Raw genomic sequence first — 22,701 nt, 5'->3', positions numbered from 1 at the left:
CAATACCCGACCAGTTTGTGGCACTTAACTGTCTTCTCCCACCTACTAGCGAAAGCACCTCCCCCCTCTTGCAAAGAGAATCTCTTGGAGTAGTGCAGGGAAGCGAGAGGAGGAATATCCACCAGAAAACGGATCCCCAAACTAGTGGAGGTCAGCGCTTTATCAACATGACTTAAGAGCAGTGTCGACAAAATGTGGAAGCCACCAACTCTGCCAATGACGCTTAACCAGGTGAATTGGAGCTAGAGCCCGTAGAATGAGAGTGTGGCTAAGAAGCCAAGTCACCAAATACTTCCATCCATCCTTGGAAGGAGTAGGCTCTTGATCAAGATGGGGAAATTGCTATACTAAAGGAGAGAGGGGCTTGCTGAAAGGGAATGGGGGCCAAGATCTGGAGCAGGGGCCTTTTGACCTGCGGAAATTATATATGAAGCTCTGCCATTTGTAACCACAACACATCTGTTAAGGGGCAATAGTAAGACGGGTGCCACAAAAGCACTCAATTGAAGAGAGACGCCACATGAACTTGACCAAATCGAAGGAGGCTCCAATCGTGGCCAACAATCAGTGGTAAAGATTTCAGAACTCGATGAATAAGGAAGCGACATGTCTGTCCTCCTCCACTGGATCCAACTCTACTCAGGTTGAGAGGAAGATAGCTTGGCACCAAGTACTAAATGACTAGCCTAGGGCATCAGAGTCCGACTCTACAGGAATCGAAACCCGCCTAGAAGAAGTGTCTCCCTATCAAACGAATGTTCGAACGAAGGAAGGGTAGCAAGCATCTAGTTCCTAGCCTGAATCTCGGAAGGATGGGATCCATGGACGCATGCAACTCTTTAATGAAAAAGAGAGCCATCTAAAAGTTGAAGCATAATATGGTCATCGAAGATGTTACAGTAAAACACAATGACCCTTATGCTTGGGACTTTATTGGCCCCAATTGACTCTACTGCGGAGGAAGGCAAACCAAGCAAAGAAGAACCTTTGTGACCAAATCGAGGGAGGCTCCAATCATGGCCAAGAATCCGTGGTAAAGATTTCAGAACTTGATGAATAAGGAAGCGACATGTCTGTCCTCCTCCACTGGATCCAACTCCACTCAAAAAGGTTGAGAGGAAGATAACTTGGCACCAAGTGCTAAATGACTAGCCTGAGGCATCAGAGTACGACTCTAGGGGAATCAAAACCCACCTAGAGGAAGCGTCTCCCTAACAAACAAAGAAAGGGTAGCAAGCATCTAGTTCCTAGCCCGAGTCTTGGAAGGATGGGATCCATGGATGTGTGCAACTCTTTAATGAAAAAGAGAGCCATCTAAACCTCAAAGCATAATATGGGACTTTATTGGCCCTGATTTCCTCTACTGTGGGGGAAGGCAAACCAAGAAAAAGAAGAACCTTTGTGACCAAATTGAGGGAGGCTCCAATCGTGGCCAAGAATCAGTGGAAAGTGACATGTATGTCCTCCTCCACTGGATCCAACTCTATTCAAAAAGGTTGAGAGGAAGATAACAGGGCACCAAGTGCTAAATGACTAGCCTGAAGCATCAGAGTACGACTCTAGGGTAATCAAAAACCACCTAGAAGAAGCATCTCCCTAACAAACGAATGTTCGAATGAAGGAAGGGTAGCAAGCATCTAGTTCCTAGCCTAAGTCTTGGAAGGATGGGATCCATGGACACGTGTCAAAAGAGTAATGGAACTCTCAAGTCCCACACCCTTTTGAAGCTGAGGCAGCTCGAGTTTCAAAAGAATGTGCACGTGAAAAGGGGCAAGGATTGGCTGGATGGGTAGCCATTCACTAATATCTAATGGTAGGGCCGACTTGAAACCGTTTAAGAGCTCTTCGTCACTTGCAAAGTCACCACGAGAGAAAGAGTGTGAGTGTGATCATGAGAGAGAGAGAGAGAGAGAGAGAGAGAGAGAGAGAGTTATATTAACGTCTGTGGAAGGCCTCACATGCCTATGAGACAAAGTACACAAGCCCAAAATTATTTAGATCCATAGCTAAGTTCTAGTATTATCTTAGAAGCGGCTTGAATAACATCAGTTTAAGACTGTGTGTGTGTGTGTGTGTGTGTGTGAGAGAGAGAGAGAGTGAGTGTGTGTGTGTGCGTGTGTGAGAGAGAGAGAGAGAGGCGACTTGGGGACGCGAGGGGGGGAGGGGGGGGATGGGCACGCGTGTACGTGAGAAATAGAGAGTGTGAGGCAGTAGATCGAAGCTATGCTTATATACTAATATAAAATCTTGGTAAAAGTTTATTGAGCCAATTTTTTTAGCTTCATAGTTTTGGAGAGCCTTATAAGGGGGGACAATCTCTCTTCTTTTCGCCCAATCAAATGGTCAAAGTGCGATTGCGAATTCCAAAGTGCTAGATCTCTTAAAATGTTGTGTCTGGGAAAAGTATCTTCCCTTAGTGGAGTTACCATACAACAGCACCACTTATAGTTCCACAGGAAAAGCTTCATTTGAAGTGATCTATGGGAAGGTAATTTTACCACCAATTCGAAAGACCAAAGATGAGAGTCAGCGTCTCCCAAGCCACCCTGGCTACAACATCTGAGGTGCCATCTAAACCGCAACAAGAGCAAACGAACCAGGTAGTGGCCAATAATACCTATTTCACAACCACAACTCTAGATGCAAGGTCAAGTCTGGCAGAACTCCAAAAGATGAGTTTCCTCCTGATACTCTCCAACCTGGGAGCAAACTGCTGTGTTGGAGAGATGCCCACCCCAACTTGGCATCCCATATATCTGATGGAAACACCCCTCTGATCCAAGTGAACCCAGTCTGGGGTCCTCATCACTGATCCAAAAGCCATTGGATTTGTTTCAATTAATGTGTGCACTTGCCGCAATGCAAAACAAATCCAATGCCGTCTTGAATGAAATCAGTGTCTATGGAGTGGCATCCAAAAAAACAGCCATATCATCTGTCAACTCATTGTCTAAGAGCTCATCCTTCTACCTCAAAGGAAGCCTAAGCCCTACAATATCAGCTTGAGCTGTAATGTAATAGCTCATGATTCAGCCATAAATAAGAAACAAAAGGGGGCTAAAGGACATCCCTGGCGGACTGATCTGGTAATCTCAAACATGTCCCCCCTGACTCCACCAATAAGAACCTAGCTGGCTGATCTGTAGAGGACTGACACCCCTCTGATCCATGCATCTGAGAAACCAAAGCGAGTAAGTGTGCCCTCCAAAAAGCCCCACAGTCTACCCTGTCTGTCATAAGCTTTCTCAAAGTCTAAGAGTAGAATAACCAGCCTGTGGCCATTATACATGGCCCAATCAGAAGCCTCCCAAAATGAGAAGATGTTGTTAAAGATGCTCCTGCCATGCACAAAGCCCATCTACGTATCATGGATAAGATATGGAAGAAAGGGCTGCAGATGAAGGCTGATAGCTTTAGCTAATATTTTATACAAAGTACTAGCAAAGTAATCAGTCTCCACTGAGATACTAAATTCATGCAACCTCCTTTTGGAATCAAATGAATGAGGCTCTTTGTAAGTGAGTCTGGCATCTCATCCGAGTCCCAGACATCCTGCACGACTGAAGTAATGTGATCCCCAATCTAATTCCAAAAAGTACTGAAAAATAAGGGGGTAAGTTCATCTAAACCAGGACAATTGCCCTTGTGAAGGCCAGAGAGAGCGGTCCTGACTCTAAGTTGGTGAAGGGTTCATTTAGTGAGACAATCATATCCCCAATCACCAACCAAGATCAGTGTTGCCAAATAACCACTCTAGCATCATCTGTGGCCTGATTGTCAGGATCTGTTGTAAGAAGGGAGGCATAGAAATCCGTGGCAACCTGCAAGACAGCATCCGGATGTGTCTGAAGAACTCCACCTAAGTCAACAAGCTATGAGACGCTCTCCCTACTATGTCTGGGGCCAAGAGTAGAGACGAATTGCTTGTTGACCCTACCTCCCGTCTGAGTCCAAAATGACTCTCTGGCATGAAAGGCATACTCTGCTCTCTAATTTAAAAGTGACTACTACTGGGCCCTTGCTGCAGCAATCCAAGCAATTGTAGGCCTCTTCTGCTCCTCTCTCTGGAGGACAACAAACTGCTGACGTATACCTATTTCACGCATGAGGATCTCACGCCTCCTGATACGAGCAACTGAAAGATAAAAGTCGCTAATACCAGAGAGAACTACAACTAAGTCACGGAGAAAGCTGCCCATCATGCATATGAGATACCCAAGTCCTCAACACTGTCTCTGTAAGGCCCTCCTCTGCATAAAAGACATCTGGGATCCTAACACTGGCAGAGCGGCCCCTCACATAAGGATCTGAAACCATCAGAATCACTGGAAAATAATCCGAATTGGACACCCGAACTGCAATGCTAATAGTACCACCTCTGTCAAGAGCCCAATCATCCACATAAAATCTGTCAATCCGTGCATCACTAAGCATCTACAATCTCCTGTTCGACCAAGAAAATAGAAGAGAATGTGGCTCAATGTGAAAAGCATCATCGTGCCAAGCATCCCTTCCACTGTACTGAAAAAGGAAGGCATCCCAAGCTGCTCTCTCTAGGGAGTGGATACCACCTTCCCTACCACCCTTTTTGTCTAAGGCATTTCAACCATGTTGAAATCGCCCCCTATAATCCAAGCCTCTGCAATATGTGACCAAGAGAGCAATTCCTTCTAAAGAAGAACACGATTCCCTCGAGAATAAGGTGCATAAAGGTCTAAAAGACCAACCTTATGCCCACCAATCAAAAGTATAATCCACTGAGCTCTAGAAGGAACTATGATCCCGTTTCCAATCACCAAGGGGAGTATAGAAGAAGAAACAGAGATGCAAGTACCTCCCCTGGTGCCCAAGGCGGGTAACCAAAAAGTATGGCCTGAGAGAAGAGTACCCAACTTGGCACAATCCCTGACATCCAATTTGTGTTGCTGGATCACAAGAATATCAATGGGTCCCCAAGTAACACTTGAACAAAGTTAATTATGAATCAGCTGCCTATAGCGACGGTGAGATACACTCTCGAGGCCTTGAACGTTCCAACTGACAATCCTCATCTGCTAGAGGAGGAGGCTGGATGGAAGATCCTATCCGACCTGGTAGCGAAGAAAGCCCTCTCCTGAGAAAAGATCCTCTTATCAAGAGGAGGGAAGTCAACTGGGGATAGCACACCCACACCTGCTGAGAGGGAAACTATGTCCACGAATGTCTGAAAGATGTGCTCCCCGAGCATAGAGGATACAAACTCCTCCTCTGCCTCAAACTCGGCCAAGTCTGCCAGAACTGAAAATGAGTTCCTTTGAAGTACCTCTGCCGCAAGAGTGCGAAAAAGCCCTGCGGAAGGAGGAGTGGAACCAATAACCCCCTTACCTCTGTCAGGTGTAGACACAAGTGCAAGAGAAGGAGGGGGGTGCTGCAAGACCTCCACAACATGCTGCATGACCTCGACCACGACTTTGGCGTTATTCTCAAGGCATGGGTCTCTGCCGTATGGATCTCCCTAGGTGAGCGCTCCTGCGCATGAACACCTAAAGGGACAGGAGCAGTCTCATCTGCACAAGAAACCAGACAGCAATGTCTCCTGCCTGAAGAGACGGGTCCGCGGCGCCATCAGTGGTAGCCTGAGGTGGAACTGGCTCCCCAACTCTGACAGGCCCCCAACGGGAGACGACAAAAACAAGACGTACTCGCTGCCATGTCCGCATTGAAGAAGTACCAAAACGAGAGACAGATGGTCCTGGCTATGCTGAAGAAGTACCTGGACGAGAGACTGATGGTCCTTGCTGTGAAGTCCAAGGTTTATCAAAGCGAGAAGAGGTAGGAGCTCGTCGTGAGGAAGGTCCAGGTCGGATGGAGCTATGAGATGCACCCATGGACCTTTTAGGTCTTTTCTTCTTTCTTTTCCTTGGACAATTGTTGGCAAAGTGCCCAAGGGTCCTGCAAATCCTACACTGATCCTGTCTCCCTGCAATCTCGACTCTCTGTCTAAAGAAGGAGCCATCTGGACACTGAAGCATAATATGGTCATCCGAGATGTTAGGGTCAGAGACAATGATCCTAACATGCGGTACCCCATCCAATCTGACTTCCTTTACTAGGAAGGCATCCCAGAGAGAGGAGGGATCTCAGTAACCATTCTAAAAGTGACTCCAATGGAATGCAAAAGTCGATGGTACACCTGAAGAAGGTCAGGATATCTAATGAAGAGTGACGTCGTCCGGCTATCCTCGACAGGATCAAACCCCAAGGAGAAAGGGATCAAAAAAATCCTTCTGGAGTTCAGTGCTAACGGGCTAGCTAGCACTGTACCTGCTACCTCCGAGGAGTCAAAAACAACCTGGAAGAATCCTCGCCCAAGAAGACGAACATCTGTGAGGTGCCCTGATCTAGGTAAGGCCGACTCACACAAAGTTGCCTGAGAAGGAAGGAGGAGGAGAATGAGGGAAGGCTGCCGGGAAGGAGGAGGCAGTCGAGAGGAGAAGACGGAGAGGAGGGAGGGAGAAACTGGCTGAGGGGCTGCCGGGGAGGAGAAGGCAGCCGCAAGGAGGAGACGGAGAGGAGGGAGATGAAAGGGGAGAGGAGGCAGGGAGGGAGGAGGCAGAGAGGGAGTAGACGGAGAGAGGAGGCGGAGAGGGGGGAGGGAGAGAGGAGGTGAGAAGAGGGAGACGGGAGGGGGGAGGGGGGGGGGGAGGGGGGGGGAGGAGGTGGGGAGGGGAGAGGAGGGAGGCGGGTAGAGGGGGGGAGGAGGCGGGGAGGGAGAGGCGGGGAAGGGGGAGGCGGAGAGGGGGGAGGGAGGAAGGCGTGTAGAGGGGGAGAGGAGGCGAGGAGGTAGAGGGAGAGGCGAGGAAGGGGAAGGGGGGGGCGGGGAGGAAGAGCCCAGGAGGGGGAGGCGGGGAGGGAGAGGAGGAGGAAGTGAAGGGAGGCGGGGAGGGAGAGGCCGGGAGGGGTAGGCGGGGAAGGGAGGAAGGGGTAGGCGGTGAAGGGGCTAAGGGGAGGGCTGAGAGAAGGAGGGGCTGCAGCGGGGTGGGCTGAGAGAGGGAGGGGAGGGTTGAGGGGGAGGGGCTGAAGGGGGAGGGCAGCTAGAGGGGGAGGAGCAGCAGCTCGTTCTCAGGCTCTCAAAATTATACTTTTTTGTGTGAATTTCATATTGAATCATGCACAGCATATAATATGTACTCTAGTATCTATCCTCAAACCATCGAAACCTAGTTGCAATCCTTATCCTCCAAAAATATCCAAAGAGCCTAATGGTATTGCGTTGCACTGTAGGAAATAGTCATGAGAAATAAAAACTATGTCAACGAATCCAGTCAATTAAGTACCCATTAGCCATACAGCACAATTAATGTCTACAATACCAAAGGACGCAAATCGATTACCTGTTGGATCAGGGTATCGTAGATCACTATGCGCTTGCTGTTGTAGAACCCATACATGTATGCCTGCGCACACATCAAAGCTTAGAACTTTTGCAATCTGTACTACTACTTGCACAATTAACAGGGATCCCAGTTAAATATACCACACATGCATGATAGGAAACAAAAGCTCATCTCTATGAAAGAAAGGATCCATTCACCAACAAGAGGCCAATATTCTCCTATATCTAACTGCACCATTGGGGTTATATCTAGAAGAATGTACTGATAAACATGTATCTTACATATGTGTCTGCAAATACATGCATCTAGAGACAAAACATTAGTTATCTAACAAGCACATACGCAAACAAAAATACAAAAAGGCGAACCTGCAAGCATGTCGACTCAAACACAAATATACCTTTGTAAGACTAGAATATATCCAATCATACAAATTTAGATAAAAGTCCAAACATCTACACAGAAAATAAAAGGAAAATGAAAGAGAAGAAAAACAAGGTAACCAAAACACAAATACAAACATTAGTCTTTAAATGACCTGTTAATGAATAAATGGATTTGCAACTAAATGTTATATTCATAAACGGAGTTGCGGTATACAAACTAATGCCTGATCGGTATTTTGACAGGGCAAAAAATTCATGAACTGCATGCTCAAGAATACCCCCAAGAAATGTTGGCTCTTTAAGAAGAGATAGCATTGGCCTCAAAAGGGTCAAGGGGCTGATCCACAAAACAAAAATCAAAATCATCACGGAGCTGGTCCATTAAGCATGGATTAGATGATTGCCAAACCTGCAGCATATACCAAAATAAATATCAAAATCATCACGAAGCTGGTACACTAAACATAGATTGGATGATAAAGTTGAACCTGAAGGGGTTTCAATTGCCAAAACCTGCAGCATAGTGCTTAATTTGATGATCCCTGCCAATTAAGTTTGAATTCAGTGATGACTTTTCCCATCAACCCCTGGTCCCTAAAGCCACTTCCCATCATCATCCGTGGGTGAAAACTCATCCAAATACATGCACATCATGTCCGCTGTCCCTCTTAAGAAGGGAAACATGGAAGACGGTCCATCACATAGGCTACCAAAAACAATCCTTCTAACCACTAAATAGGATTCATAGCTCTATGAGCTAGCTTAGGGTTGGCGTAGCCCTTTGAGTGTAGCATTCTCTATTTATGCAGCTTGAGATAAACCACTTCCCCCTCTTCAAACTCTTTGTGTCTCCTTTCAATAGCATTTTCTTTCATCCTCTTCTGTGATCGTCATATTTCTGCTTCGCTAGCTGCAGCAATGCCTCCATCTGGCTGAGCTCTTTTTGCACTCGAGGAGTCTTGACAAGCCTATTCCCAATGCTGATTGGTAGCTTACGTTTGCACTTATAAAAAAGCCAATATGGGCTTATCTCAATTAAGATATAATTGCTAACATTGCAAAAAGAAGTCTGCTAAACTCAACCACCTGTCCCAAACCTTATCTGTCTGTGAAAAAAATCTGCCAAACAGCGAAGTGCTTGGAGTAAGCCTGGTGCCCATAATGAAGAAGAACCCTTGGCAAAATTGCCCATAAATTTGGCAGTTGAGGGAGCCATGTACCTTGGATAGCTTTTTCTTTTTTTTTAACCTTGAATACATTTTCCATAAACTGAGCTGCAGCTTGTGAAACTAATATCAGTGAATAAAATGAGCAACTTCGGTCATCCTATCAACTGATAGAGTGTGAGGGAGATAGAGTAGGGAGTAGAGAGACACACTCACTATAGTCACACACCAGTGGGTGGGGATAAAGGAATGAGTGGTACCTCCCCAAGTACACACACTAGTATATATGGATAAGACTAGGGCCACTAAGTACGTAAGTACAATGTGTACTTAGTGTACTTAGTAGTACTAGATTAATACTGTTACAAGGGTGGCCAGTGCCTTTACCCCAACAACCTCCCACTTAAAGGCAGTGTGCCCATAAGAGAGAGTAAAAGAAAAACAGCAATATACATCATCATGTACAGGACCAGTTGGTCTGCTTATCCTATACCCATAAGCCGTCTGCAGTGTGCAAACCGCTCAGCAACCAATCCTTTTGTCAACAGATCTGCTGGATTGTCATCAGTGTGAACTTTCACAAGCTGAAGTTGCTTGTTCTCAAGCACCTCCCTGATAAAATGATACTTCACGTCGATGTGCTTCGTCTTTGCATGAAAAACAGGATTTCGTGCCAACTGTATGGCACTCTGACTGTCACAATGCAACAATGGAGTATCACTAGAGTAGCCCAAATCTGCCACTAGCCGAGATAGCCATATAGCTTCCTTGCACGCCTCAGTGGCTGCAATATATTCAGCTTCTGTAGTAGACAAAGCAACGCATTGCTGCATTCTAGATACCCACGACACTGCACCTCCAGTGAAAGTGAAAACATAGCCGGTAGTAGACTTCCGGGTATCAGGGTGACCGGCATAATCAGAGTCTGTATAACCCTGCACTTTTGCATCTTGACTGCCGAAACATATACACAAGTCCTGTGTACCCTTTAGGTATCTCATGACACCTTTCACTGCATTCCAATGCTTCTTGCCAGGTTTAGCCATGTATCTGCTAACCACTCCCACTGCAAACGCAATATCGGGCCTGGTTGCAACCATAGCATACATGAGACTGCCACAAGCTGATGCATACGGAATCTTTGACATCTCAGCTCTCTCAGCATCTGTCTGAGGGCTGTCCAAAGCGCTGATTTTCACATAAGGAGGTAATGGAGTACCAATACTCTTCCCCCCCTCCATGTGAAATCTCTGCAAGACCTTGCCAATGTATTCCTTCTGAGACAAGTATAGCAACCGCTTTTCCCTATCCCGAAGTATGCGCATACCCAATATATGGTTGGCATCACCAAGATCCTTCATATCAAAGGTCTGGTGCAATCTCTTTTTCAAGGCATTCATTTCCTTATGAGATTTTCCAGCAATTAACATGTCATCCACATACAAAATGAGGATAAGTAAACTGCCATCTGAAGCTTTCTTGGTATATAAGCAGTGATCAATGTCACTTCTCCTGTAACCCAGGGTTCGCATGAATGTATCAAACTTATGATACCATTCCCTGGGTGCCTGCTTTAGACCATAAAGACTTTTCTTCAGTCTGCATACAAGCTTCTCTTTGCCCTTCACTGTAAAACCCTCTGGTTGCTGCATAAAAATTTCTTCATGTAAATCACCATGAAGAAATGCTGTTTTGACATCCATTTGGACCAAATCCATATCTGCATGTGCAACCAATGCTAATACAGTTCTGAGTGTTGTCATTTTGACAACGGGAGAGAATATCTCCTCAAAGTCAACACCATATTCCTGCTTGAACCCTTTGGCAACCAGTCTGGCTTTATGCCTTGGCTTTTCACCAGGTGTGACTTTAAGTCTATAAACCCATTTGCATGGCAGTACCTTTTTACCAGTAGGCAAGGGTACCAATTCCCAAGTGCCATTCTTGTGAAGACTGTCCATTTCAGACTTCATAGCAAGATCCCATTGAACCTTGTCTGCCCTCTGCCTAGCCTCTTTGTAGCATGAAGGCTCTCCACAATCAGTGAGCATCAAATAATCAATGCCTGGAACAAATCTTTCGGGCTGCCGCGTCTGTCTGGTTGACCTTCTAACCCAGAGACCATCATCTTGAGCTGGCTGTCCAGCCTGTTCATCACCCAGATAAGGTGGCTGTTCCATGATTCCTGGCTGCATTTGCATGTCAGGAAGATCACCTAACTGTGCCTCATCCATTGGGATGTTTTCTGCCATAACTGGCTGTCCATTAGGATCTGCTGCAGCATCATTTAATGGCTGATTATGCTGCTGTTGTGGCTGATTTACAGCCTGTCTGTGTTGCCCATGATGCCTGTCATCATCAATAGTTACTTTTAAAGGTTCCTGCTGTACAACAGGTTCCTTGAACATGATGGTTTCATCAAACACGACATCATTGCTGCGTATAAGTTTTCTGTTCTTGGGATCCCAAATCCTGTAGCCCATCTCACCTTTGTCACCGTAACCTAGGAATATGCATTTAAGAGACTTTGGATCCAGTTTAGTTCTGTCCTCCCTGCGTACATGCACATACGCGACACAACCAAAGACCCGTAGGTGTTTGTAAGACGGAGGCTTGCCCGTCCATGCTTGTTCAGGCACACCACCACATAGTCTCTTGTTTGGTGACCTGTTAATAAGGTGCACAGCTGTCTTTACAGCTTCAGCCCAAAATGTGTGGGGCAATGCAGCATGTGACAACATGGATCTGACTTTCTCTTGAATGGTCCTGAACATTTTTTCAGCTGTACCATTCTGTGGAGGATCATATGGTGCAGACAAAACCCTTTGGATACCCTTTGCCTCACAGAATTCTTGAAATTCTTTGGACAAGTACTCTCCACCATTGTCAGATCGTAAGGCTTTCAGTTTTTTGCCTGTCTCATTTTCAACTAGTGCAACAAACTTAGTGAAAGCCTTGAACGTATCACTCTTCTTTCTGAGAGTGTAAACCCACACTTTGCGGGTGGCGTCATCTATGAATGACAGTATGTACTTTGAACCTCCTAAAGAGAGTGTAGGCATCTCACACACATCTGTATGTACTAGCTCCAAGAGCTGTAATTTCTGATTTGACCTTCTCTTATGAGGTATTTGTACTTGACGACCGTAGAGACAAAATTCACATTTCTGCAAATCTGAATATTTTAGACTCGGCAAGTAACCAAAATGAGCCAATTGCTCCATTCCCTTAATACTCATATGGCCAAGCCGGCTATGCCACAATGAAATCTTTGGCAGCTCGGTGGCATTTACATCAGAATGCGGACAATGTCCAGCATGAAGTGAGTACAAAGTATCAACCTTAGGACCCCTGGCAATAGCCATTGCCCCTTTGCTGATTTTCCATTTCTGATTACCAAAGGTGGTAAGATAACCATCATCATCCAACAACCCTGTGGAAATCAAGTTCTTCTTCACCTCAGGAACATGCCTGACCCCTTTAAGCATTAACTGCTGGCCATTTTCAAGAACAAGCCTGACATCACCTATACCAATGATAGAACATGCATGGTTATCACCAAGAAAGACAACTCCCTTCTGCCCTCCTGCATATCTGACAAACAGATCTCGGTAGGATGTCACATGAAAGGAAGCACCTGAATCTATAATCCAGGAAAACATATCTGATCCATCACCAGCATGAAGTGTATGAGCCTCCAGTGAAGAGGTGAAACATATCTCATGTCCACTGTCACTGTCACTAACATAAGTAACATTCAGCTCCTCTTTTTCTTTGCCCTTAGACTTGCCTTGAGCCTTGCCTTCTTTGGCTCTCTGGTCATTCTTCTTTTGAAAACACTTTTTCTCAATATGTCCCTTCTTGCCACAATAGTTGCATACAAGATCACTCTTAGAGCGGGACTTGCTCCTCTCTCTTTCTTTGTCTTTACCACGTGTTTTGGACCTGCTGCGTGCATTCAAAGCATTTGACTTCCCAATAGCATTGTTCTTTCTGTTCATCTCTTCCTGTAGAAGAGCACTCTCCACATCTGCAAATACCAGAATGGTTTTTGAGTTGCTGGTAGAAGTCCTGAATGTGTCCCATGACTCAGGTAGAGAACATAGGATGAGTGTAGCTTTCAGCTCATCATCGAGCTTCAACCCCTGGTTGATCACCTGGCTGAATATGCTGTTAAACTCAATAATATGAGTGGACATAGCTGTCCCCTCCTTCATTTGAAGACCAACAAGCTTTTTTAGCCAGTAAGCTTTTCCCGTGGCACTTTTCTTGGCATAAGTATCCTCAAGACGTTGCCACATCTCCCACGCAGTAGGTTCATCCCTGATGCCTACAACCAGTGAATCAACAACTGTAAGCATAATGGTCGACCTGGCCAAGCCGTCCATCTTCTCCCACTGCTCATCAGTAATGTTGGAGGGCTTAACACCCTTCTCCTTTATAGGTTTGTACTGGTCCTTCTGCATCAACACATTGTAGCATTGTGTCCTCCATATGTCGTAATTTTTAGCTCCTTCGAGCTTCTTTATCTGAAACAAGGACGACACATCGCTGCCGGAACTCATGGTAAAGAAAATAGAGTTTGACTCCCTGTAGTCGTGCAATTAAGCACTAGTTACTCCAAGAAAATTCCCCCGCAGCGGAAGTACGATCAGAAAATGAACTTGGTACTGTTTCAGTGGCATAAAACCGACTGAAAGTCTTTCTCCCACTTGCTGCAGAAACAGTACAGCAATCTGTTCCTGTCTTTTTTGCTGGCGAAAGTGCGGTACAGCTCCTTCAAAGTGCTCCAGAAAAATCCCAGAACTGTTTTCTGAAAAAGTAGCAGTACTTTTTGACCTTTTTGACAATGAAATCTGGTCAAACTTGCTGGTTGACAGTCCCGGACTGTCAAAAAACAGTGAATCTTTGATTGTGGATGAAGATCTCTGATTTTAGACCTCCATATGCTCCAGAAACTTCCCCCCCAACTGAATTCACAGTTTGGAAGTGAGATTGCTCAAAAGCCCTTTGAATGCATGAAGAAAATCAGAGATTTGACCTCCAATTAAAAAGATTGACCTTTGACCAAAAAAAAAACTGTAAGTCAAATTTGCACTTTCAAAGCATAGTAGTGCTTTACGAGATAGCCTGATGCATGTAGAGTGCTCCCACTTGACAGATTTCCGGTCAGGCTACAAAAGCCCCAAATTTGACTAAAGTCAAACTTGGTCAAAATCGACCAAATCTGTACCAAAAGTGATTGTACTTTCAGCAACAAGCTAAAGCATTTGTCCTGTGAAATGTCGTTCACAGTCTTCCAAAGAAATCATGCAACTGCCTGCAATCACTGCATGTGCGGGTACACACTGACAAAAGCATAAACCTCTGCCCAAGTGTCAAGCATACACACTGCAAATCTGACAATGCATACACTGTGTCAACCCTCACTGGCCAAGTGAATAACCTGTCTCAACTCTGTTTGCGGCATAAGCTAAGCCTCAGAGTTGAGTGATGCCCTGCCACAGTAGCACCTGCATACCTTTGCTGCGGTACCCCGCCTTTTGGCTGTACTTGTACGGAGATGAGTGCAGCCGTTGCTGCTGTTCGTCTGTAACAAAAGGAGCCGGAAGAAGGGGGGGGGGCTGGTACGGACGTGCACGCTGCCCGGAGACCTTGTAGAACCACACGTATGTGCAGCTGTCTCAGCCACGGGGAGACACGCGAGAAATGCAGCCTTTGGCTGCGACGTGCAGCCGCGCCCTGCGACCTGCAGACTTTGGCTCGCAGCCACGCCCTGCGAGCTTGCAGCAGCGCCTTTGCGCTTGCCTTGCAGCCGCGTCCGCAGTAGTGGCCTGTGCCTTGCAGCCGCGCCCTAGCTACGCCGCCCGCGCTCCCGCCTTGCAGCCGCGTCCTGGCTACGCCGCCCGCGCTCCCGCCTTGCAGCCGCGTCCTGGCTACGCCGCCCGCGCTCCCGCCTTGCAGCCGCATCCTGGCTACGCCGCTGTCGCGATCCGTCCGTACGGCTGTACGGACGATGTACGGCCGTACGGACTTGTCCGTACGGTAGGGGTAGGCTAGGGAGAGAGGGAGTGGAAGCGGAGGGAGAGAGCCCGTTGGCTCTGATACCAGTTGATAGAGTGTGAGGGAGATAGAGTAGGGAGTAGAGAGACACACTCACTATAGTCACACACCAGTGGGTGGGGATAAAGGAATGAGTGGTACCTCCCCAAGTACACACACTAGTATATATGGATAAGACTAGGGCCACTAAGTACCTAAGTACAATGTGTACTTAGTGTACTTAGTAGTACTAGATTAATACTGTTACAAGGGTGGCCAGTGCCTTTACCCCAACATCAACTACCACCATTCCAACCCCTAGCTGGAAGAGATAGACCCTTGATGAAGCCCATACCTATGTGACTCCAAAGATCAACCCCATACGACCTGCCATTGGTGATGAATGGGACGCCTCACACCCCAATACTCTAAAGGAAGATGTAGGGTAAAGAAAGATCTTGCCTTGATACCACAGCAAGCCATTTTTCAAGCAAAAACTGGGGTAGTTCAAATTGTGAGGGTCTTTCTTGAGAGCATCAGCGACTATGTTTTTCTCTCTTCTAATGGATGTCAAGTGTAACACTGTGCACACTGCAACCATCTTTCCTACTTAGGAAAAGAGAGTGATGATCAGTCCTCGCCCTGAAATAACTGCCGTACAATGCCACTTTTTAAAAGCATGAATGATTGCTAACATTTCTTTGATAAAAGTTCATTCTCATTCAATTTCCACCAAGGGAATTTAGGTTATCACCAAGGCCATTTTACAAGCTGATTTGCCCCGAATAAATCAGTTCTTCTTCGATTTATCTATTTTAGGCCTAGAGGGGGGCAAAAAGGAGATATAGTAGTGGGAGACTATATAAGTCCACCTCCACACCTTTATACGGACTTTTTGATGTGACATCTAGTCCTATCTACTCTCCCTCCTCCTCCTTGCTACCTGCGGCCGACGCTCACACTCTCTCTCCTCCCTCTCTCTATCTCTCTATCCCCTCATCCTTCTCTCTCTTCCTCTCTCCTTCCCCTCCTCTCTTCTCCTCCCTTCCTTCTGCTATTCTCTCCCCATCTCCAAATCTGCCCCTTCCCCCTTCTCTACAATCTATCATTGGAGGGTCCTTCTCCAATTCTCACTCATAGTCAGAGTGCTATAGCAGTTGCAAAGAATCATGTTGCAGCCACAGAGGGTTGCAAGGAGGCTATATGGCTTGATCGGCTAGTGGGAGATTTGGGGATTCAGCTCGCACAAAGCACATTGAGGTTCATTATCATTATGTCAGAGAGAAGTTGCATAGAGGGGAGATCAGTATGCCACACATGACAATGTTACAGACATCTTCACCAAAGCACTTCCACGTGAGAAGTTTGAGACATTTCGCAATGCTCTGAACTTATCTCCTTTTGGTGATTGATCGTTTCCTTGTACATCATCACATTGGCACTGCAGGGGGATGTGGGATTCTTGCCACAATTCATGGCAATGACCAATGTATGACCAATAAGTATGTTAGGGGCACTTTTCCCTCATTAGAGGTTTTTTTCCTAACCACAGTTAGATCTCTAACTACGGTTAGTGGATAGGATAAGGTTTGTCTCTTAGACAAAACCTTCTCCCTTTTGTATCTTTCTCTATCTTATCTATTCTAAGGTTGCACTCTTCCTATTCTACGATCTCTTCCTGCTCTCTTGCAGCCTTGCTTTCTTGCATCCTTTAGGGGGAGATTCTCCTCCTGGGTGACTTCAATGTACGGACGAGGAGCAGACAGGTTAGCCTGCTTGGCTTCGCTCTCGAAGTACCAAAGGTTGATCTTGCAGAGCTCGGGGTAGTGAGACATTCAGAGAATGCACCATAGGTCACGGGATATGGCCAACACCTACTGGAGATGGGAGCATTGCATGACCTGATTATATATAACGGCTTTCTCAAATGGCCGTCATCTGGAGGGCTCACTTGTTTCCCACATGGAGGGGGAACGAGCACAGTGGATTACCTGATGGGCTATGGGGCCTTTGTGACACATGCACATGACCTCACGCTCTCCCCTCCACCTTGGTGCGGACCACTCTTATCTCGCATTCAGCATATCGACCCCAATGCTAGCCGCAGGACAAAACCTACCAGCTCCCACCGTGTTCAAATACACTTCGACCATACCTTGGATGCAATGTATATGAGCCACTTGTCCCGAGAGCTACCGACCTCCCTTGGGGATGATGCGAGCCTCGCCCATGCCTGAGACACTTTCGTCTCAATGGTCCAGGCTGCCGCCATCAGGTCTTTTCCCTTGTCCCGAGAGCTACTAACCTCCCTTGGGGATGATGCGAACCTCACCCATGCCTGAGACACTTTCGTCTCAATGGTCCAGGCTGCCACCACCAGGTCTTTTCCCATGACTCGAGAAGATGCCCCATAATTCATGGTTTGACGATGAGATGAGACCTCACCTCATACCAAAGCAGACTTTCGGACATTTGACGAGATCAAAGGCACAACAGATCTCCCGACGTCTGACACAACGCAAGAGGCGAGCATTCCTCTCACATAGGATGATGAAGTGATTCGATCTTTTCAACGAGGTGATCTCGCCTTTGCTTGGGGACTCCCATTTGAGGTGAAGTCGCCTATTCCCATCACAAACCCACACCTATGCGACATCCCTCTATGACCTCCCGATTCAGGCACCACATGATATGTCCGCCCTTCCCAAACCAACCAATGGATAAGATATTGAAAATTTGATCCGCTAGATGTTCGAGACAAAGAAATGGAGAAACCCTATCTGCATATCTTTATCATTGGATTGTCTTCTTTGTCTTGTTGTCACTTTTATTTATCTTCATTGATGTAACTAGGTTTATATTGAACAAGAGATCTGCAATTACGATGTTACAAGTATTCATGCTTGTTTTTAATGGACCTCCTACAAAGTGCAAGAGTCTTAGGCACACCAAGGTCAAAAGAAGGTTGTTTTGGAGCAAAAAGACGTTTTTTGATGATTCCCATGTTCCTTTCAACGACTGAGAGTCCGGAATGACCTGTAGAGGCAACCATTGCCTGCTTTTGGTATCCATTGCACTTCAGGAGTTTGAAAACCCCTTCATTCTTGAATTTGGGATCATTTCATTGGATTTCTGACTCACTGTCTCCGCTTCAACGTTTTTGTGCTAGTGTGTTGGAACTCAAGTTTTTAGTAACGATTCGCAAATTCGGTGGACTCAGGAGGTCCTAAAACTTCTGTGTTGCTCACATTTGCACTCCGGTGGAGTTTACAAACAGATCGGTTTGCAAAAAAACGTTTTTCAACCGTGTGCTGGATCTGGTGATTGGGACCACGGTTTTCTAAACCGTCTGTTTTATTGCGTTCCAAAGGTCCAAAAACCCCTATCTAATAGCTCTTGCGTGATTCCATGGAGATTTGGAGAAGTTCTGTCTCTCTGAGACGTAGAATAGTCTATTTCTCTGTCAAAAATCCTTTCAAAGGTTTAAACCTTTGATTTTTTTATTACAGGTTAATTGCAAGGGTTGACTCCCCGTTTCCCATTCATTGGTTGGGATTTTGTGTTCCAGCAAAAGAGAGATATTTGCAAATTGTCTTGCTGAGTCCGATTATGCAGTAACCTCTATATTTTGAGGCATCTCAGGTTCTATTTTCAATAGTGGTCATTGTCGTGGGGCCGTGATTTACACTTATGCAGATCACTCTGGTTGCACTTTGAGCCGTGTGCGATCATTTGTAGTACTTGAGGACTAGCTCACTGGTTGTTCTTCCTTAAAGGCACATTGGCCTTTAAGTGGGAGGTTGTGGGGTTAAAGGCCACTGTGCCTTCATCCCGATTATGTACAATGCTCAAACACATATATATATGGATGACATAGAAGATTAGGGGGTTCTGCAAAACTAGTGTGGCTCTCTTTTGGCTCTCCCTCTCTCTCACCCTCTTCCATTCTGCTTCCGTTGCTGGGATCTCTGATCGTCTCAGGTTACTTGCTCATATGGTTTCTCTTCTTGGAGTCCACAATTGGAGTTGATTTTAACTTGGAGAAATATGCATATGAACACTATAATTTCACATTACATATGTATGTTCTGTGCAGTGCAGTCTATAGCATTGTTGAAATAGTTTGCTTGGTTCTACTATTACTTTCCATCTAAGAATTTATATCTGTCCGACAGTAAAATTGTTGCACCTGTTTGGGTTGCGTAGATGTCTTAATTTTACATATGGAGTCATTAAGAGCTCTCCTTGTCATGCTGAATTTAAATTTTGATATAAATTGGGATGAAATTAGAGCCAAAATCATGCCTAGGTTATAAACTAAAAATTCATATACGCTGAATTAGTTGGGACACTGCTGGACAAGAGTGCTTTCGAGCTCTATTAAAGGCATACTACAAAGGTGCACAAGCATGCATTGCCAAACAAGCACCCACAAGCTTGCTCCGTCCTCCCACAAAGCTGCAGCAGCAGACTCTAGGCTCCAGGCACACACACATGAGCCCAGCTAGACCACCCACAAGCATCAGATACACCACCCGAGCTCTGATACCAGTTGAGAGATCTCAACAACGAAAACGGAACGGAAGAGGGTGAGAGAGGGAGAGCCCAAAGAGAGCCACACAAGTTTTGGTGGGTGCAGAACATCCTAATGTTCTATGTCATCCATATATATAGATGTGTTTGAGTATTGTACATAACCACAGACGATACCTAGTGCTTTACATTCAAGGAGGTCAAATGCAGCCTTATAAAATTGGAATACATGATAATCACATGTGTACAACTCGCCTATAAGTTGCAAAATAAAGCATGTTTTTCCAACACGCTGGTCTCCAACAAGCACCACCTTCTCAGATAAGTCTAGGTTCCTTCTGCTTGAAAATAAAAAGTTATTTGACCTAGTGGATGAAGAGCTGCAGGAAAGGGCTCCTCGTCTTCAGATTTCTGTCACTGGATCTAATTGTTCATGTCTTTGTTTTCACTTTTATTTTTCTTCATTGATGTAACTAAAGTGGCTATGATGGCTTATCTTAAACAATTCTTATATGGACTTCCTATGAAAATGTGGATCAAGAGCTGCAGGAAAAGTCTGTAGAGATGTTAGTTCATCTGTTCTCTTCCGGAGCAAAAGGAAGCAGAGATTGGTGATGTATGAACAACAGCATACTTGAGATCGAACTAAACGAGCCTCTATTACATAGAGTTAAGAGGTACATGTGCAGCAACGGGCGTACGCATGAAGAAGTCTGTAACTCTTGTCAATGATATGAAAGTTACTAGTGTCTCTTTAGGAAAGGGGTATTCCTGAGTCATGTCTCTTGTGAATGGTTATTTCTCTACAAAACATAGAAATCATAAGTGCCAAGAACGAGTTACAGAAGCCCTAAAGAATAGTATATACAGAGAATCAGCGGTCACGAGACAACTGTCACTATAAATAAGCTACAAGAATGATAGAAATATGCAAGCCTAGGTTCCCCCTTTGTCATGATCTACCCACTCCTGGTAAGATGCACCCTACCCACAAAACGGCCCCAAAAAGTGTTTTGGATGGCGAGAAGAAGGGAAGGGGGCCGGAGGGGGGGGCATCTGTTCTGTTGACCAAGAAACATTTCGGATTCAATAATAGAATTACATTGTCAATATGTTGGGGAAAGAACAAAGATTTAAGTGATGTGAGCGCAATCCTCACGTCAGTACCTAAGAACAAATGTCTATGTTAAAAAGTCGACCATGCACCTTTCAGCACATTGCTTTCAATGAATGCATGAAAACAAAAAAAATGTGTGGACACATCAAGTTTATACTGAGCATCTATATGCTGGCAGAAAATCCAAGAGATTATGCTCCCATTACTCACGTTGCTATGACTGGACCTTGTTGAGCCATCAATCACAAAAAGTTTCTTGAGAGGAAACTTGAGCGAAGATGACAGCTTTTCAATTTTCCCCCGCAGCTCTCCTTCAGGTAGCTGTGCCATCATTGAAAGAAACCAAAACAAATAACATCAGAATGAATCAACAAAAAAAAGACAAATCCAGAGCAGAATGCACTGATGGGCAGCAGGATACTCACAGGGGTGAACTTATTAAACAGGGGGGCAATGAGAACCGGGTAGACCGCCATTAAAACCAGCGAAAGCAGTAATATGAAAGCCCAAAGGTATATTGCCAGATAGGGACCAGCTCTCTGGAAACAGAAACCAGACCCAAATTGTAAGTAAATGCCAGCTTGAAGTCTGATCTCTTCAATCCTAACATCACACATTAGATACATTACTAAGTATGAGCATTGAATACATTTAGTAACATGAAACCAGATCATGTTTAATCCAATTTTTTTACTGCCCAGTGCTCATGTAATACAGTAAAAGCAGTCCAAAGAACTCTGCATATTTTTGGCAAGTAATACAGTAAAAGCAGTCCAAAGAACTCTGCATATTTTCTGCCAAAAAGTTTTAATTGCAATCACTTCTAGTAATCTGGTTGCTAAACATTGACAAAATTTTACAATACATGACAAGCTGCTAAGTTGCTAACAAGAAAAATAGGGCATAAAATGCCCTTCATTTAGGTCCAAGCAGACGTGACAATTTGTTGAAATATATGCGACTGGCTTGTACTTACAGCTAAAGTTGAGAATGGAAGGAAACTGAAGCTGAATGGTTGAAAGAGAAACGTCCATAGAATAGAGTTCACTAGGTTTTAATAAACAATTCAAAAGGTAATTTTCACAGCCAAAGAAAGAAAGAAAGTCTATTAATGTCCATGGGAGACCAACAGGTCTATTGAACATCAAAAAATCCATTTAATAAATCCGTACAGGAAGAGCACAAGGCAGCACCAAAGGATTGCATAACTGACTTCAATAATTATAAGATACCCACATCGTAGTCTGAAAATGCAGATAAAAAGTGGCCATACATCAGTTTAAGATTAAGGGTCTTTTGGTTCGGATTTGAATTCCTTGAAAGCACTTGACAAATACCCTTTACAATAAAAGAAAATGTACCTGAACAATTAAAATTATCGCAGCAACCACAGGTGGTCCAAGTAGCACCATCAGTCCCAATCCCACTAGCATATCTCTGAAGAAAAGCCACACTGTTTGCTGTTGCAAGCTCCCCCATCAATACAGGTTGGGGACAAAAAAAACGTATTCAATTTCAAGCAAGCAGAAGGATAGCCAGGATACCTTGTCTTCCTTTCACCATGATCTTGCTCAAAAATGAAGCCAAACAAAAAACACAAGGAAACTATAGCACGATGTGTCAGCACCACAAGGCACAGAAAAAAGGCTAGATGTCTACCTTGTTAAACCCATGGCGTGCCTCTATGACAAAAGTCGAATACAAAGAGAAGGGGAGCTCCGTCACCTGTCAACAACCCAAATTTGACATTGTATTCTACATCAATCCTTCACTATACATGCCCTTGATTATGGAGTAGGAAAAAGGACTAGATATCATGACACTATCAAAAACGTCCTGGGAAAATATGAAAACGTGATAATTCACCCGAAACACATTTAAAAGGGAAAACCTGATGATATATGCTACACTGTTTTTCCCATGAGCAAGAACCAAAATATGGGTCACAATCACCTGTGACCAGATTGTTGTAGCAGCTAAGAAAGCAAGTGTATGGTATATTTCATTCTTTGGATCCAATCCCACCTTTTCTACTACTGCACCAGTTTTCTGAAAGCAAGACTCCATTAAAGAAACTCATA

At 45.1% G+C, this 22,701-nt stretch overlaps 1 protein-coding gene across 1 annotated transcript in view; it reads right to left on the bottom strand.

Moving 5' to 3' along the window:
• Window positions 1-22,701, bottom strand: part of ATSTE24 (Peptidase family M48 family protein) — a 59,109-nt gene that overhangs the window by 11,925 nt on the left and 24,483 nt on the right. The window contains exons 4-9 of the mRNA XM_087395194.1: window positions 22,574-22,669; window positions 22,280-22,345; window positions 21,982-22,080; window positions 21,046-21,159; window positions 20,831-20,941; window positions 7,374-7,436 (exon numbers count right to left, since the gene is read on the bottom strand). Of these exons, the coding sequence (XP_087251320.1) occupies window positions 7,374-7,436; window positions 20,831-20,941; window positions 21,046-21,159; window positions 21,982-22,080; window positions 22,280-22,345; window positions 22,574-22,669 (549 nt within the window). The remainder of the gene's footprint in view (window positions 1-7,373; window positions 7,437-20,830; window positions 20,942-21,045; window positions 21,160-21,981; window positions 22,081-22,279; window positions 22,346-22,573; window positions 22,670-22,701) is intronic.

This window comes from Dipteris shenzhenensis, chromosome 24 (genome assembly GCF_047967505.1).
Source record: "Dipteris shenzhenensis isolate YYH24624 ecotype China chromosome 24, Dip_SZ_1.0, whole genome shotgun sequence".
Classification (NCBI taxonomy): Eukaryota; Viridiplantae; Streptophyta; class Polypodiopsida; order Gleicheniales; family Dipteridaceae; genus Dipteris; species Dipteris shenzhenensis.
This window is presented reverse-complemented; position numbering and strand designations above follow the sequence as displayed.